The sequence below is a fragment of the Dysidea avara genome, chromosome 6 (assembly GCF_963678975.1).
Source record: "Dysidea avara chromosome 6, odDysAvar1.4, whole genome shotgun sequence".
Taxonomy (NCBI): domain Eukaryota; kingdom Metazoa; phylum Porifera; class Demospongiae; order Dictyoceratida; family Dysideidae; genus Dysidea; species Dysidea avara.
In genome coordinates, this window is record NC_089277.1 from 24,923,075 (window position 1) to 24,939,348 (window position 16,274).

Sequence of the window (16,274 nt, forward strand, 5' to 3'; positions counted from 1 at the left end):
CTATATTATATTGTTGATTCAAACCTGAAGAGTTTTGAAATCCATTTGAAGACAAAACTCAACCACTGCACTCCACTAACTCGATAGTGTGACTCTAATAAATTCAGTCGGATACATGTGAAGGCCAGCTAGTTTGCCCTAAGAATAGAACTAGGCTTTAGTGCTTTGTAGCATTATCAATTAAGAAGTATATATAATTATAGTAAGTTTAAAAATGTAGATCGTTCTAGGATGATTGGTTGTGTGCTCATCCTATTTAATGCTCGCCCAGCTGCTGTTCATCCATCGCCATGGTGTGCCATGCAGAGCTGTTACAAGGTAAATAAAAAAGTATAATTACTATGTATAAGTATTTGTACAATCTGCAAAAGATGAGTTTTGCTTATTCCGCAATTCCATTATTCCGTATTCTGTGTTTTACTAACTCCCGCTTCATAGTGTGGGATAGAAGCTACATAGTTAAACCACACTAGTACTCGTACAATATCTTTGTTATCAACACCTCTCAGCCTTGCCTCAGAACAGTGATATAACGTAGTTTAGAAGGTATTGGTCATTATAAGTGTGTGCATATATATATGTGTGTAGTGATGTATGTAAATTAATATCTACATAAGTCTAACCTCCTTTAATTATTTGGATTAGGATGCACTCTAGTGTACTACAATATAGTATTGTGGTACTGATCAAGCTAAGGTGCATTACTTGAACTTACATCTGGGACAATGTGATACTTAGTCTCCGGTTTGTTTGTCTCTCCACAGATGATGTTGCTGTTATTATATTGCCTGCCATGTTGGGAATGGCTTGGGCCTTCCAGAGCAGGGGAAAATGGCGGGTAGAGCAACTGGAGTTGATGTTCACCTCACAATCTCGTAGCCTTATGGAGACAGCTGACCAATTGCCAAGTGTCACTGCTAGTAAAGAACCAAAGCCCATTCCAACAGAACTAGAGTTTCTGAAATGTTATGATGGTAAAGATGTTGCACTGAAGACTGGACAGGTTGAAAAACTGATGAAGATTGTAAGTGCCAGTCGTACTTGTGTATCACACAGACGCACACGCACACGCACACACACACACACACACACACACACACACACACACACACACACACACACACACACACACACACACACATACACACAGATATGTACGTACACACACAATGTACATGCAGTTGCCTCAAGGCATAAAGACACACACAGACATTTAATAAATGCACACATACGTATTTTCTTAACTATTTCATTTTTCAGGTGTTTGTTGTTCTAAGTTCAAATGTGCTACAAGCCTTGGACAAGAAAGTGAAGGAATACAGATCAGTGAGTATCTTATAACACCTTTCCTTCACATTTAGATCAAAATGCTTTCTAATTCAATACATGTAAACAGATTTTGTTCCTATGCGCACACAGCCACACACTATTACAAGTTAACGCACGAATGAAATAATCATTGTACAGTGTATGCATCCTGTTGCTGTATTTGCCTTGTGCAGGCTCACTTGACCTACTCTCACCAGTATCGCAGTGCTGTAGTGAAATACCTGATGCTTAGCTTGTCTCGTACGGTTACCGGTCTGTGCCAGGAAGGTGTGTAGTGTGTATGTGAGATCATGCATATTGTGTGTGCATCACAAGTACATTTGTGTGCGTGTGTGTGTGTGTGTGTTCATGTGTGCGTGTGCATTAGGGCTGAAACGGATAGCAACTTTTACTATGCTGTTAACTTCACATAATCTAGCTTAGCTAACTCTCCATGATGAAAATTGATTCAGCTAGTGATGAGAAGTTGGACAGATAAATGGCTTTAAGTTATTACTATCCGCTAGGCTTCAAAGTACTATCCGGATAGTAAATTATTATCCGGATATCCGGATCATACGGATATCTCTTTCAGCTCTAGTGTGCATATGTGTGTGTTATTTGTGTGTTGTGTGTGTGTGTGTGTGTGCTTGCATGTGTGCATATATACGCGTGTGTGTGCGTGCACGTGTGTGCCAGCCAAGTTGTGGAGCACTGGCCTAGTAGCCATAAGGTTCCAGGTTTGATGCTTGGTGATGCCCAGTTGTTGTTGCTGTTGTTTCTTGCTACAGTGTTTAAATGGGTATTTGGGAAGCAAATGTCCATGTCTCATATAACTTGTGAACTTCATGTGGGACTTTTTGTATCTTCACCTGTGCAGCATGGTACAGTCTCCTGTGGCTACTAGTTCTGAAGATTTTCCAGCACTGACTCTTGAGTAGTTCACAAGTTGCCGTAGTGAGAATTTTTTTTGTATAGCAGCCAAAGAATTTTACTTTACATCCTTACTTTTCATTAAAACAATATCTAATGTAAAACTGTTCAGTCAAAATTTCTTATCAACGTTTGCTAAAATTGAACATTAGCCGTGCAAGCATAATTGTGATGTACCTAAGACAGACTGCCAGTAGCAACCAACATTTTTGGTTTATACAAGAATCCAGCTGGGCTGACAGCTTAGTACAAATAAAGTGAAAATTAATAGTAAATTTCAAGTGTGTCACATTTGTGCTGTAAACTAAAAGTAGATGCCAGTGAGACGATAATTCATGTACGCAGGTGAACCTTTACGTAGCTCCAAAATAGTTACACCTTACATAGTGCATATCTCCATATTAAGGACTAATTTTCAGCCCAAATTTTAGGGTATTGTGAGTGTCTGCTATGGAGAGATTCCAGAGTATACTGTTACAGACGCATACTGAATACAATGACTTTTGAATCTTGTATACTTTGTAATGTACTGTGTGGTCTTATTCTTTGTTTCAGAGTTGACAGTTCAGCTTCACCAGAGGATAGTTCGGTTGGGAGAGAGTAACATTAATGCTGGACTGAGAGAACTAGCTCCTCCATCGACATCTGTTTCCCCTACAAGATCTTTGTCCCCTACAAGATCTTTGTCCCAGAGCTCATCATCTGATATTTTGCATGTTGTACAGACTACTAGCACTGCTGTGGTGTTCTGGGCCACTGCTGTGAAGAGTGAATCAGGTTTGTGTGTTTATTGGTTTGTATATTTATTTGCTTTACACATATTTTTATATGCATGGTAGACCCTTGTAGACCCTTGGTAGCCATTGTTATTTTTCTGTACATATGTACTGTACCCTCAGATTGTTCAATTAGAGTACAATGTTTTGTTAGAGTAGTTTGAATGCTTCAACTATTGGAACAATTCACTTTACTTTTATCGTTGCCTGAGACCATTGAAGTATGGATAACCTTAGGGTCTGCTATACTGCATAGCATGAATTACATGAGGTAAATGAATTTATTTTAGAGTGTGAGACTTGTTATCATCGTATTTCATCACTGCTGGTTACCGTGGGAACTCAGTCTCCAGTCCTATTGGCTATACTACGTACAGCTTGTTGTAAGGCACTTGCTCTACTGGCATCCAAATGTCCACAGTTATGCAGGTACAGTGTGTACATGTTGATGTGAGTTGCATTCCGAGTCGTGTGAGCTACCTAGTTCAGCCATCTAGTTGATAAAGAATACTATCTACCACTTGCCTGCTTTTCTGTTTTGAGTATTAGTGGATGAGAAACAAATCTGTGATACAGTAAATTATACAGGATCAGTAGTGTTTAGTGGTCATACTGTATGCTGTAAGATATTGTTTGTGATACAGTGATACAGTGGTACAACAGACAATTCATTGGTACATGTGTGGATCTTGACATTACTAAATTGCTGTTAGCTATGTACCCTGATCTTATTACGTAATGAATTTCCCTATAGTGTACACCCTATGCTTGTTTTGGAGTATTTCAACAGTATAAATGTATGGACTTCAGTTAACTTTTACTCATCTGAACACCTTTATCATTGCCTGAGACACATTGGGGTTTGGATAACCCGAGGGTCCACTGTACGTATATGTATATAAATTGGCTTTGATAATTACATTTCACTTATTTAAACATTTTTGTAATTAACTGGACCATTGGGGTTCGGTCTCTACTGTATGTGGATATCACTTGTGTGTTCTACTTTTACATTACTAGCTCTATACTAGAGTGTTTGAAAGAATTTCTGCTGAGCAAAATTCTACAGAGAATGTCTGAAGATGTCAATGCTTCAGTGGATACCAGTCCTAAGGAAGAGAGGCAAATTCCTAAGAGTTTTTCCATGTCTAACTTTACAACTGGCGCTACTCTGCATCTGTCCCGTACAGACATGTTTAATATGTTACGTGATGAGGCTCTTGCTACTTTGTGCAGGTGATTGTGTGGTGTGTGTTGTGTATGTACAAGTGTGTAGCATGTGCTTTCGTGTATTATGTGTGTGTGTGTGTGTGTGTGTGTGTGTGTGTGCGTGTGTGTGTGTGCGTGCGTGAGTGTGGGTGTGTGTGCGTGTGTGTGTGTTAGGCATGTGGTACATCTGTATCAGTAAAGACTTGCTATCTTGTTATTATAGTGTAATTAGTATTGCTGGGGAGAAGCAGGTTGATGTGGTGCCGGCGTTTGTCTCTTCCCTTGGTAGTAAGCTGTACAACATCTCCAGTGGCCATAGCAACTATGATCTTGAGATGATCATCATTATCCTCCAGGTTACTTGTCTTTCTATCTGTGTGTGGTTGTCTGTTAGTGTGTGCTTGTGTGTCTATGTGTTCTATAGTGTAGTTATAGTGTGTGTTTGTGTGTGATATGTGTGTTTAAGTCACGTGCATACATAGTACTTGTATAGAGGAGGGTGTATTGTTAAAATATGAACTCTTGCTGAACTTTTTATTGGGTAATACATGTGTCTACGTATCCATGTACGTATAATATACAGTATGTGAAATAGTGTATAAATATGTAATACACACATGCGCTGTAGTATGTGCTGTATCATATATATATATACTACACAGTCAACAACCACTGTATAATTTAATGTTTGTGTGACTGTTTCATATTTGTTATGAAGTTGGCAGGTTATTACTCTATGCTAATCATGTGTACGTATGTACATGTAATGGTAAATACACAGTACTTCTAAGTACCTAGTACCCATATTTATATATATATATATATATATACCTACGCAGATATGTACTATCATTGCATGCTTTGTTGTACATATGATTATGCATCTGTGCATGCCAATTGCTGTATCACTATGTATGTACTTGTTCAAGCTTGACTGACCGGTCTGTGAACATTACAGCATGAATATTAACTAGTGTGTGTATATGTCATATGTACCGTATTTATTCATTTAAAATGTTCACTGTAAGTTACTTACGTATATGCATGCTTACTACAGGATTTCATAATTAATGCATGTTTATATCTGAGGTGAACATATTGATTACGCGCATGTTTACACTTGCACACACAAACAAGCACTTTTATGTAGCTCGGTAATGCATGTAATAAGGATTGCAATTTTTGACAATATGGTGTGTTTGCATATGGAATGAAACTTGTCATGGTTGATACGTGATAGCTAACTGTCACAGTAGCATACGTACGTAGCTACATATCCTTTCTACTCCATTAACATAATTGAAAAGTCCAGCTAGCAGATTGTGTTAGTATTGTAATATATATGTGGCTATATTATTATATTATTAACACTGCAAGTGAGTAGCGAGCAGTAGGTTGCGTGACAATACACGTGTGTCTATTATACCACCGGTGTAATTTCTTAAGTTGCTTACAAAGAGTTTATATGTGTATATATATATATATGCATATATATGTTCACTGTGTCTATGCATCTTTGTAAAATGTGTTATGGTATAACTGTTTGGTAAATGCTAAATTACGTGCATACGCGCATGGGTGGTATATTTTTCATGCTTCACCTACTATCGAATTACACTGTATTTTTTGACTACTCTAGTACTATACTTTGTGAAGTATTACCGTTGGTTTAATTTCATAAAGAAATCTCGGTATTAGGGTTTATATATTCAATAAGAGTCTCAGATGAAGTTGTTCGTGGTTTGGTTCTTTAGAAGCTCTATGCAATTCAGATTCTTTTAACTATAATTTTTGCAGTGTACTTCAAAGCAAACAATCTACGTACACTTACAAAAGTACGTAAATATATTCTCGCCATGTTTTTAAAAGCTATTCTATAGTACAATCATTTTGCAACCTGTGTCTCAAATTGTTCTATCTATGCATAGTCTGCATACTTTTACATATGGACTGTAATGCTAAACAATATGAATTAGTACATATTGGCCTCTGTGCTGTTCTGTCTGAATAACGAACACCTTTTGAATATCTTGTTTGATGATGTTTGTACATATCGTAAATTGTGGTTCAGTGCTACTGATCTTCTGGTGTTAATGAGGATATGATATCTGCAGTATGGCCACACTATCCACCAAAAGTCCATTATAAACAGTGCTATCTCAGCTGATCACCCATTGCTAAAAAGGCTATTTAGTATTGTGAAGTCGCAAAAAAAAATATAACCATGTGACACATAATGTCGCAAGGTGACAAATTTGCAACATTAATCCTCGCATGAATTTATTACTCATTGTAATAAGTGTTTGCATACTAAGTAGATAGAAGGCAATGAAATACGTAGGAGTTGTGTAGGGGAATGCTGATCAAGCTGTTATAAATAATGAACAAGTTATTGTATACATAAGCAGGCACCTGGTTTGTTGGCAAATGTTCCAGTACAACAGTTTTACAAAATTAAACCTCTGACAAGCAAAACTCTACCTGTTGAAATACGTCTTGAATTTTAATAGTAGAAGTTCCCTAAATGTGAGATTAAAATGATAAAGATACATGCATACAGTTATGTATACGTGTTTGTATGTGTATATGAGCATTGTGCATAAAGTGATACTAAATTTCTTTAGAATTGATTGTCAGCTGTTCAGTAAGGAAACATGTTAATTTCAATGGATATGTTGTGTATCAGAAGCCTGTTAGTGTATACCAGCTGAGAATCCATATGTGTGTGTACTTGCCTGTACTATTTTTAGCTACAAGCTACATAGTTACTGTTGGACTTATTATTATTCACTGTTTAATTAGTGGCAGTTTTAGTATGGTTTCTTACTTCCTGACATGTACATAACTTCATTTCACTGAGTTGGCACTATGTTTTCACAGTAGATTTAGAACATGAAGCATTACTGTAATACTATACATGTGTTCAGCAATAACTGAATATCACAAGGCTGCCGTTGGCTTTGCTTTGTGTGTGCATGTTGTGGGTGTGTGAGTGAGTGAGAGTGTGCTTGCAACACTTGTACGTATCTGTTGGACTAAGGTATATCACCCTATAGATGCAGTGATCATTCACATTATGATGGCCAAGTTAATTGATATACATTTGTTAAATACATAGGTAGTAACTATGAAATACAGTAGAATAAAACAACATTACATAAATGTACAAGCATCTCTTTCCCCCACACTTGGAAACTGTCTTTCACTTTTGAGAAGATCATATGTGACCGGATTTCATATAACAAGGCTTCCACACACACAAAATCAAACTTACGATTTTACCAGAAATGGATTGCTGGTCTAATACACTATCATATTACACACTGTACTTCCTTCAGCACTGGCAAGTCTGGTTTCTGTAGCAGCTTTCTTCCGACCCTGTCAAAGCCACGAGTGGGAGATTGGTGCCATTAAATGGCCATGGCTTTGTGATAATGGTGTGTAGTGAGCTGGGACTTCACAAAGAGCTCGCCAATAGTGTTCTCAGTCAATTTGGAGTAATTTGAGGGCCATGGAAGGCCATGGAGAGCCCAAACTTGGCCTCTGGATTCCAATCGTCTTCTTACTTCATTTTATACCCCTATATTAAGACCACCGTCCACCCCCACCCTCCCACCCTATTACTACCACCCTATTACTACCACCTATGATATTATTATCCGCCCGAAAAAAGCTGCTCAAAACAGGGCAAATTTTGGGTATCCGAAATGTATATACCCACTCAGTGATAGCTAGTGAACAGATGAACAATTGGTGCAAATTTTGTTTGCACAGCTGTAGGCACTGGGAAGTTATTACACAATGATTCCTTAAAATCGCCTTATCTCCTAACAAAGCTTTGTACGTCGAAGCCTTGTTTTGTCAAATTCAGTCACATATACTTTTCATAAACATCCACGGTACTTAATTGAACACTTACACATATGTACGTAACAAAATTGATATAAACCTTGTAGACGAAAAGGTCTCTTTATACACATGGAACCCCTTGCAGTATTGTTCCTCCTTATTTTAGCTTACATGTACTGAAGCATCAATTGCAAGCTGTATGTTACTTGAAATGCATAAAGGCTGTAAGTTATAACCTTACATGTACATACAGGTGTACATGAGAACAGTAGGTAGTCCCAGTGAATCAGCACTGAGATGCCTGTTCACCACTCAGGGGCTTGATCCTTGTGCAGCAAATCCAGGGCTAGTAATCTGCAGGAGGATTATCCAGGTCTCACAGAGAGAGATCATGGAACCTGAAGTTCCATAACGACCTCAACACTGCTAAGCGAGACAAGGACAGTTGGACATTTGCTTTCCCAGTAAACACCAGGTACTCATTGATGTTACAGCTGGGTGGGATGTTTCCCCAGATGACACCAGGCCACAGGTCCTTAATATGCAGCTTGGTAGACTGGAGTAGTTTGTTGCTCAAGGAAACAACAACAACACCAAATTGGCATAACCAGGCATCAAACCTGGAACCTTTTGATTACCAGGCCAGTGTTCTAGCCATTTGGCTACGTTGCCTCACACGCATGTATGCACTCACACATGCATACAAGTCAGAGACCTTGAGTGGGCCTGGATGCTATTCAGTAGCTCTGTATTTGTGCTTTTTAAGATGAAGTGTATGCATTGCATATTTATTCCCTCTTGTTGGCCTACATAATCAATGCATGGTCCTCCTCCGTATGGTCTGGTGCTGTTAGCCACACCACCAATAAGTGGTAAGCTACCCACCATAAGGAGGTTGATGGACACATATCAGCGTTGAAACCCGGTCGGGTCATCCGGGTCACATTTTCTCCGGGTCATCCGGGCCTGACCCGGTTTACAATTTATCTGGGTCTGACCCGGATTGGATCATGTGAAAAACGAAATTGTTCGTTTGACGACGTGGAAACTTATAAATGCTATCGTGTAGCTCTTTCGTGAGCCACGCCCACTTATTGCATTACCAACATACGCTCAGCCACGCTCATTTGTTAGTAAGTATAGTATGTAGCACGAAATTGAGGGTATCTATGGTGAGGGGTAGCTATTGTCAGTAGGTGAAGACCTTTTTTTTTTTTTTTTTTTTTGGTCTTCAACCTACAGCTAGACTGAAGTTGCAATATTTACTCAACACGAATTGAACCAAAATGTAGACTCGTTCGCTCGCTCAAGACTAGCCGAAACACGTCTCGGCTTTAATTAATCCGGGTCAGTGGGTCATCCGGGTCAGCAGTAGTGACCCGGTTTCAACGTTGACACATATCATACAGTCTGTGTATACATTACTGCTTTACTTTCACCATTTAAAGTTCTTCCATACATAATATAGAAACCATCTTATTGGTATAACTCTGGTTGATGAAGCTCCTGAAGTGAGACATGTTCTTGTGTAGGAAAGCAGGAAGCACAATTATCTGTATAGAGACGTTTGTGTTTGGTTTACAGTTGACATTTGGCTATGGGAAAAGACAACCCATGTTTGACTGTCTTGAGGAAAGATTATCACAGTTCCTGATAACCATTTGGTGTTGATATTTTCCCATAATGGGAGTAATATTGTGCAAGTTATTAATAGTACCAGTGATTTCAGGTACCATATTGCCTACAGCGTGCAGTATGTCCATCCAGTTTTGTGCTTGTAAATTTCAGGATGTCATGTCCAACAGTTTGCTTTAGCAATGATAATAACACTTTTGTTTTTGAATACATTTCATCAAATAATCTGCACCAGCTTTATTGTTATTGGTGGAGTTGAATCTCAGTAAAAAGCATGTAGGCTATCTCAGAGAGTTTTTGTACTTCCAGTTGTAGGAAATTTGAATTTTCTTTGATGCTAGCCAGAACAATATTGTGCATTGCAATATTGGTGTTTTAAAAGTTTGAAAACTGAGTATGGTATGTGTTAGAAAAACTTAACATTCCCAGGAAACAGTTTTGAACTACTGAAAACTACAATATGTAGTAGGTACAGTAGCTACGTGCGTATATCTACAATTTCTACTGTACCTATACTGTACATGCTTGTAGCTATGTACAATACATACAAAGGCTATAGTAGTGTGGCAAAACTAGGCATACTTACGTATGCTTCAAGTACACTTTATAACTGCACTGGTAGCATAACTACAATACACTATGTTATACTACTTTGCATATATGGAGTCTACCAATTTCAGGATGAATCAATTCATGTACAATATATTGGTAGTTTTACTAAATGATTACCACAGAATTTTTTATCTTGTTTGTAGACTGAGACAACTCTGGCTAAATTGTCTTCAAATAATCTCTTCAAAATGTCTACTATTGATGATCGTTTTTATCATGGCCACCTATTCAGTGTGTAGTAAAATGGATTGTAAACCTTTCCTGCTTATAGGTTTCAATCTAAAATCTTTCCTATATTTCTAGTATTGTTACAATTATGAAATAAGTTTCTCAAGAATGTGTATACTTTCAATTTAAACAGTATTTGCATTGTAAGCAGGAAGTATGGGACATTGTGTAGTTCTCTGTTAATAAACTGTGAGGTTTCTGTAGTTTGATGATTTAGTATAAATACTGAAGGCTTGATCACTTCAGTATCATTATTTAACTTTTGAATAGTTCTTTCTGCAGTATTACTCAATGGCCTTTAGCTGCCTCACTGTCATTGCAGCAGCTGTTATTGCTGTCATCTGTCAGCCGGTGTTAGGTGCTGCTGATCCTGCCCAATATGGGTTTGTTCCTTCACAGCCTGGAAAATCTTGCCGAGACATTTACGAGATGAACCCAGCCTCTCATGGAAAATCTGGCTACTATTATATACTGACTGACAGGCTCCTTCAAGTATATTGTGACATGGTACTGGAGTGTGGTGGAGAGAAAGGTTGGATGAGGGTGGCCGATATTAACCCGGCTGTTGGTAGCTGTCCCAGTGGTTGGAGGAAGATCACTTCTCCTGTTGCAGCTTGTAGACATCTTGACGACACTGGTGGTTGCTGCCCAACTGTTTGCCCCACTTATAACGTTCCATACAGTAGAGTATGTGGTATGATGATAGGTATTCAGAAGGGAACTCCTAATGGATTTGGACCTGGTCTAACCCAATTCTCTATAGATGGACCATACTTGGATGGTGTCTCCATAACTTATGGCAGCCCCAGGAAGCACATTTGGTCTTTTGCAGCCGGGTACAGTGAAGATCGTGTATTTAATGAGAACTTTCCTAAATTTACTTGTCCTTGTTCAAGACATCGTGGAGCACTCCCTCTACCATTTGTTCATGATCATTACTACTGTGAATCAGGGGTGAAGGATCAGACAACCCATCTTTTCAATACTTATTTTACAGGTGACCCTTTATGGGATGGTAGTGGTTGCAGCAGTGGGAACAATTGTTGTTCTGCTCCTGGTCTGCCGTGGTTCCATCGTCAGCTACCACGTACCACTAGTGAAGATATTGAAATAAGAATGTGTACCAATCAGCCATTTGATGATGAATCTGTTCTGGTGAAACAGGCTCAACTTTATGTACAATAAACTGATCAATATTATCATTTTGTATAGCACACTTAACATATAATCTTGTAACTATTTCCGTGCTGTATATTTGTATTCGAGAAGATAATAGTCTTTACTGTAATCATGATTAACAATGTCATTAAATATCTAAATTACTAAGTAATCTTGCAAACTGAAGCTGGGATCTTTAACTTGTGTGAAAAGTCACTTGCATTTATGGTACTCCCTCCCCATCTTGAAATTATAATGTACAGTGGTGTTGAACTCTGTAATCATCACTTTGTTAATATGTGCTATCTCACTAAGGGTACACAGTAAATACAGCTTTGACATCAAGTTTATTTGAGTAAAATCTCAAACATGGTCCACAGATAGTTTGCGGTGTTTACTAGTGAAGTTTAGCCAGGGACCTTCACACCTAACATCTAGTGTTACTGGTTTCAATTTGTGCAAGAGATGGAGGAATTTTGCAATTGATGGAATTTCTTTAGTTTGCTAGAAATTCAAATCTTACATATAAGCTCAAGTCTCACTTGTAGAACTACATCAGTTTTGCAATGTTTCTCTAATAAACAATACTTTCTAGATATGTAGCTATTTAGTAGCTACAAAAATTTAGACGTGACATGCTTACAAGCATGCTGTACATGTGCATCTGTAGCTATGTGTCTGCAAAGTCATCTGTATGTGTGAGTTTGATGTGTATTATAGTGTAGGTACAAGTGGTTTGACTCGACATGTACATCTTTATGTACGTATATGTATTAAATACATACATACACCTCTAACTTACATAAAGGTAAAGTGGCATTAAAGTTGTTTAGTTTTATCAAGAGTTCAATATATTAGTGTAGAGGGAAACTCGAATGTTTTGATATGTAACATCAGAAGACTTGCTAGTGTAAAAACAGCTATGAATCCATATGTGTGCTTGTGTATGCTATTTTTAGTCTGCAAGTTACTTACATTTTTATGGCTACGTGGTGAGAATTTACTAAAATGTGTTCTTGTGTAGGAAAGCAGTACTGATTGTTTCAGTGTTTTGAGGAAAAGATTGTGACACTGTTTCCTGTTAATCTTTAGGTATTTACATTTTCCATAACAGAAGAAATATTGCAATATCTATAAATGGTACAAAATGATTTCATAATGGCAAGCTGTATACTGCAGAATAACCTGCTATACCTGCATATACCCAGTGATTGAGTACTGGTAACTGCCTGAATTTATTAGTGATAGACACTCCATAGTCTGCATTAGCTAACCTTCCTTTTTACTCTTGGTCATCTGTCGTCAAACATTGTTTCCACTGCTAACAGAAATGAAACAGCTTTGAAGCCAATACATACACCATATCAGCACAGCTAGGCCATCCAAGTGTATTAGTATTAAATAGTATATTAAAAATTATAAATTTAAAAATGAAGTAGGGTTTCAAGCTATAAAAAGTAGTGAAACTAGAGATGAACAATGGTAGCTATTACAGCATAGCTCAGTGGGAAATCCCTACTTTGGCATTGAACACAAAATAATTGTTATATCATGCCAAAGTAGGGATTTAACACTGAGCTATGCTGTAATAGTTACCATCTTGTTTCACTACTTTTTATAGCTTGAAACCCTACTTCATTTTTAAATTTATATTTTTTAATATACTAGTTTGTTTAGTTTTTTGTTAAAGCATACAGCTAGCTATAAACATGTGACTGTTTTATTAGGGTAACTGCTGTGTTAGAGTATCTCTAGTCAGCCTGCGAAGATGTGTTTGCCCCCAAAAGGGGTGTGGTCATCGTGGTTTCGATTGATTATTAGACTAGAGTATCTCGAATCAGCCTACCAACTTGAGGGTGTGTGGTCACAAATACAGCTAGCGTAAAAGGGGCATGGTCATCGTGGCCTCGATCGATAATACGTAGAATTAAGAATGGGCGTGACCTTGTTACCTATTGTGGAGTACTGGTACCTCCATAAAGTCGGTGGCCGTACATTAGCGTAGTCTAAGCGCCTTAAATAATTTTTTGGCGTCTATTATGCTGCTTAAAGAAAGTGTTGATATGGAAAATTAACGCCTCGGTATGGTTTTGTTGGATGAAGAAGAAGACAAGCAGCCTGACTGAAGATAAAAGAAAAGACAAGGCACACAGGGTGCACACTCGTCGGAACCCCAAAAGGCACATCCCACCAGTGAGTTTGTTGTTGTGTCGTAAAATGGTGACCGTGCGCTACTTCGTTTGGGCTCTAGGCTTACAACTGGTGAGTGAGTGAGTGAGACGAAATTTCGAGTTTTGATGATTTAAAAAAAATTCTATATCCGGCTGCCAGTAAGTGTTTTCTTGTTTTTAACATTTGATGTTAGATGAACTAATATTATTCCGTAAAGGTGATTTTCGTCGTGTAAGAAGTTTCTAAGCTGGTTTTTAAAGGCGGTATTTTTGGTGGCGCACGTCACTTTTGATGCAAACCCTACTTAAACAGTACTACCGTACTGTTTGATATGGGATAGGCCTGTGAAAAAACGCAATCTACAACATGTAATACAAAATAGCAGCGGTAGCACAGTGGTTAGCACACTTGCCCAAAGCTCCAACAGTTGAGGGTTTGAGCCCCGGCTGAGTTTTGCTGGACGCATCAGTAGTTACTGGCTGTCCAGTACCATATATAAATAAATATAATCAAGACACACGGTAGTGTGTCGTGCGGCCCAAGAAGCCGGTGCGCCACACCATGAGTATATTGACAGGAAGAACGAAAACGTCATTTTCACACCTTTGTATCTCAGTGATCACTTATCTGATTGGAACCAAATTTGCTACACAGTTGCCCGCCAGCCAAGGGAGCCTACATTCCAAATTTGAAGGAAATCGCTCCAGCCATTTCCGAGATACGAGCTGCCAAAGTTTCGTTTTTTTTTCTTCGTTTTTTTTTTTCTTCTTCTTCGTCTTTTCGCACACTTGCAAAAATTGCTATAACAAGCAAACGCGTACTCCGATCGCCTTGAAATTTGGCACACAGAAAGGGAGTCCAAAGGCGAATCCTAGCATCAAATTTGGTACAAATCCGATGAATGGTTCAGGAGTTATGACCGATTATTCGCGTAAAACAAGATCAATTTGTTGTCACGCCTACAGGGTAAACCGCTTCATGGAATGAGTTGAAAATCGCTATGTAGATGGAGTAACCATCGTAGGAGTGCCTTTTGGTGGTTTGAAAGGAATCGAGATAAAAACCACGGAGATATGACACAAAACCCAACCTGTGTCACAATTACGCGATCGATTTTATGAATAAAAAAGTATTAGTTTTCACGCCTACTAGGCAAACCGCTTAGAGCAATGAGCTGAAAATCGGTGTATAGCTGGAATAATCTTCATAGAAAGTCCTTGCAGTAGTACAGAACAATCGGATTACAAACCACTGAGTTATGATTCGAAAGCCAACTCCGTGTAGCAAATGCGAGATCGAGATACTCTAATAGAACAGTCACCCTAATAGAGCATTCGGCTAATTTATTTACTCCATTATAGAATTTTATTACATCACAAGTTATTCTGTAGGGAGTTCAGCTGCAAACAGTTAATCTTATAGACAGTTCAGCAAGAAGACAGTCACCATGTGGAGAGTTAAGCAAATATACCACTATATAGAGATTCAGAACATTACAAGTCACACTGAAGAAAGTTCAGCTATAAACAAGTCATGCACTGTGTAGAGAATTCAGCTACAATTAAGTCACTCTCTAGAGAATTCAGTTACACAGAATTCTGCTACACACAAGTCACTGTGGAGAGAGTTCAGCTACAGACAAATTACCCTTTAGAGTGATCAGCTACAAACAAAACACTTTGCAGGGTGTTCAACTGCAACAAATCAATTACCTTTAGACCGATCAGCAATGAACAAATCAACACAAATCTACCTGTAGAGAGATCAGCTAGAAACAACTCACCCTGAAGAGAGTTCAGCTACAAAAAATCACCCTGTAGAGACATCAGCTAGAAACTAGAAACAATGTAAGGAGTTCAGCTACAAGCAATCACCCTGTAGAGAGTTCAGCTAAAACAAATCAACCTGCAGAGAGATCAGCTACAAACAAATCACCTTATAGAGAGTTCAGCTACAAACAGATTACCTGTAGAGAGATCGGCTACAAACAAATCAACCTGCAGAGAGATCAGCTATATACACACAAATCAACTTGTAGAGAGATCAGCTACAAACAAATCACCCTGTAGAGAGTTCAGCTAAAACAAATTAACCTGCAGAGAGATCAACTACAAACAAATCACCTTATAGAGAGTTCAGCTACAGACAAATTACCCTATAGAGAGATTGGCTACAAACAAATCAACCTGCAGAGAGATCAGCTACACACAAATCAACTTGTAGAGAGATCAATTACAAACAAATCACCCTGTAGAGAGATCAGCTAGAAACTACACACAATGTAAGGATTTCAGCTACAAATAAATCACCTTATAGAGAGTTCAGCTACAAACAAATCACTCTGTAGGGAGATCAGCTAGAAACTGGACACAATGTAAGGAGTTCAGCTACAAG

At 38.3% G+C, this 16,274-nt stretch overlaps 1 protein-coding gene across 2 annotated transcripts in view; it reads left to right on the plus strand.

Annotated features, from left to right (window-relative positions):
* Positions 1 to 16,274, plus strand: part of LOC136258462 (phosphatidylinositol 4-kinase alpha-like) — a 103,529-nt gene that overhangs the window by 4,514 nt on the left and 82,741 nt on the right. Inside the window, exons 5-11 of one of the 2 annotated variants that reach the window (XM_066051774.1) lie at positions 765 to 1,024; positions 1,261 to 1,326; positions 1,503 to 1,596; positions 2,797 to 3,018; positions 3,308 to 3,446; positions 4,038 to 4,253; positions 4,450 to 4,582. In XM_066051774.1, the coding sequence (XP_065907846.1) occupies positions 765 to 1,024; positions 1,261 to 1,326; positions 1,503 to 1,596; positions 2,797 to 3,018; positions 3,308 to 3,446; positions 4,038 to 4,253; positions 4,450 to 4,582 (1,130 nt within the window). Of the gene's footprint in view, positions 1 to 764; positions 1,025 to 1,260; positions 1,327 to 1,502; positions 1,597 to 2,796; positions 3,019 to 3,307; positions 3,447 to 3,618; positions 3,639 to 4,037; positions 4,254 to 4,449; positions 4,583 to 16,274 lie in introns of those variants that run through there. The other variant, XM_066051775.1, reaches the window with a different exon arrangement.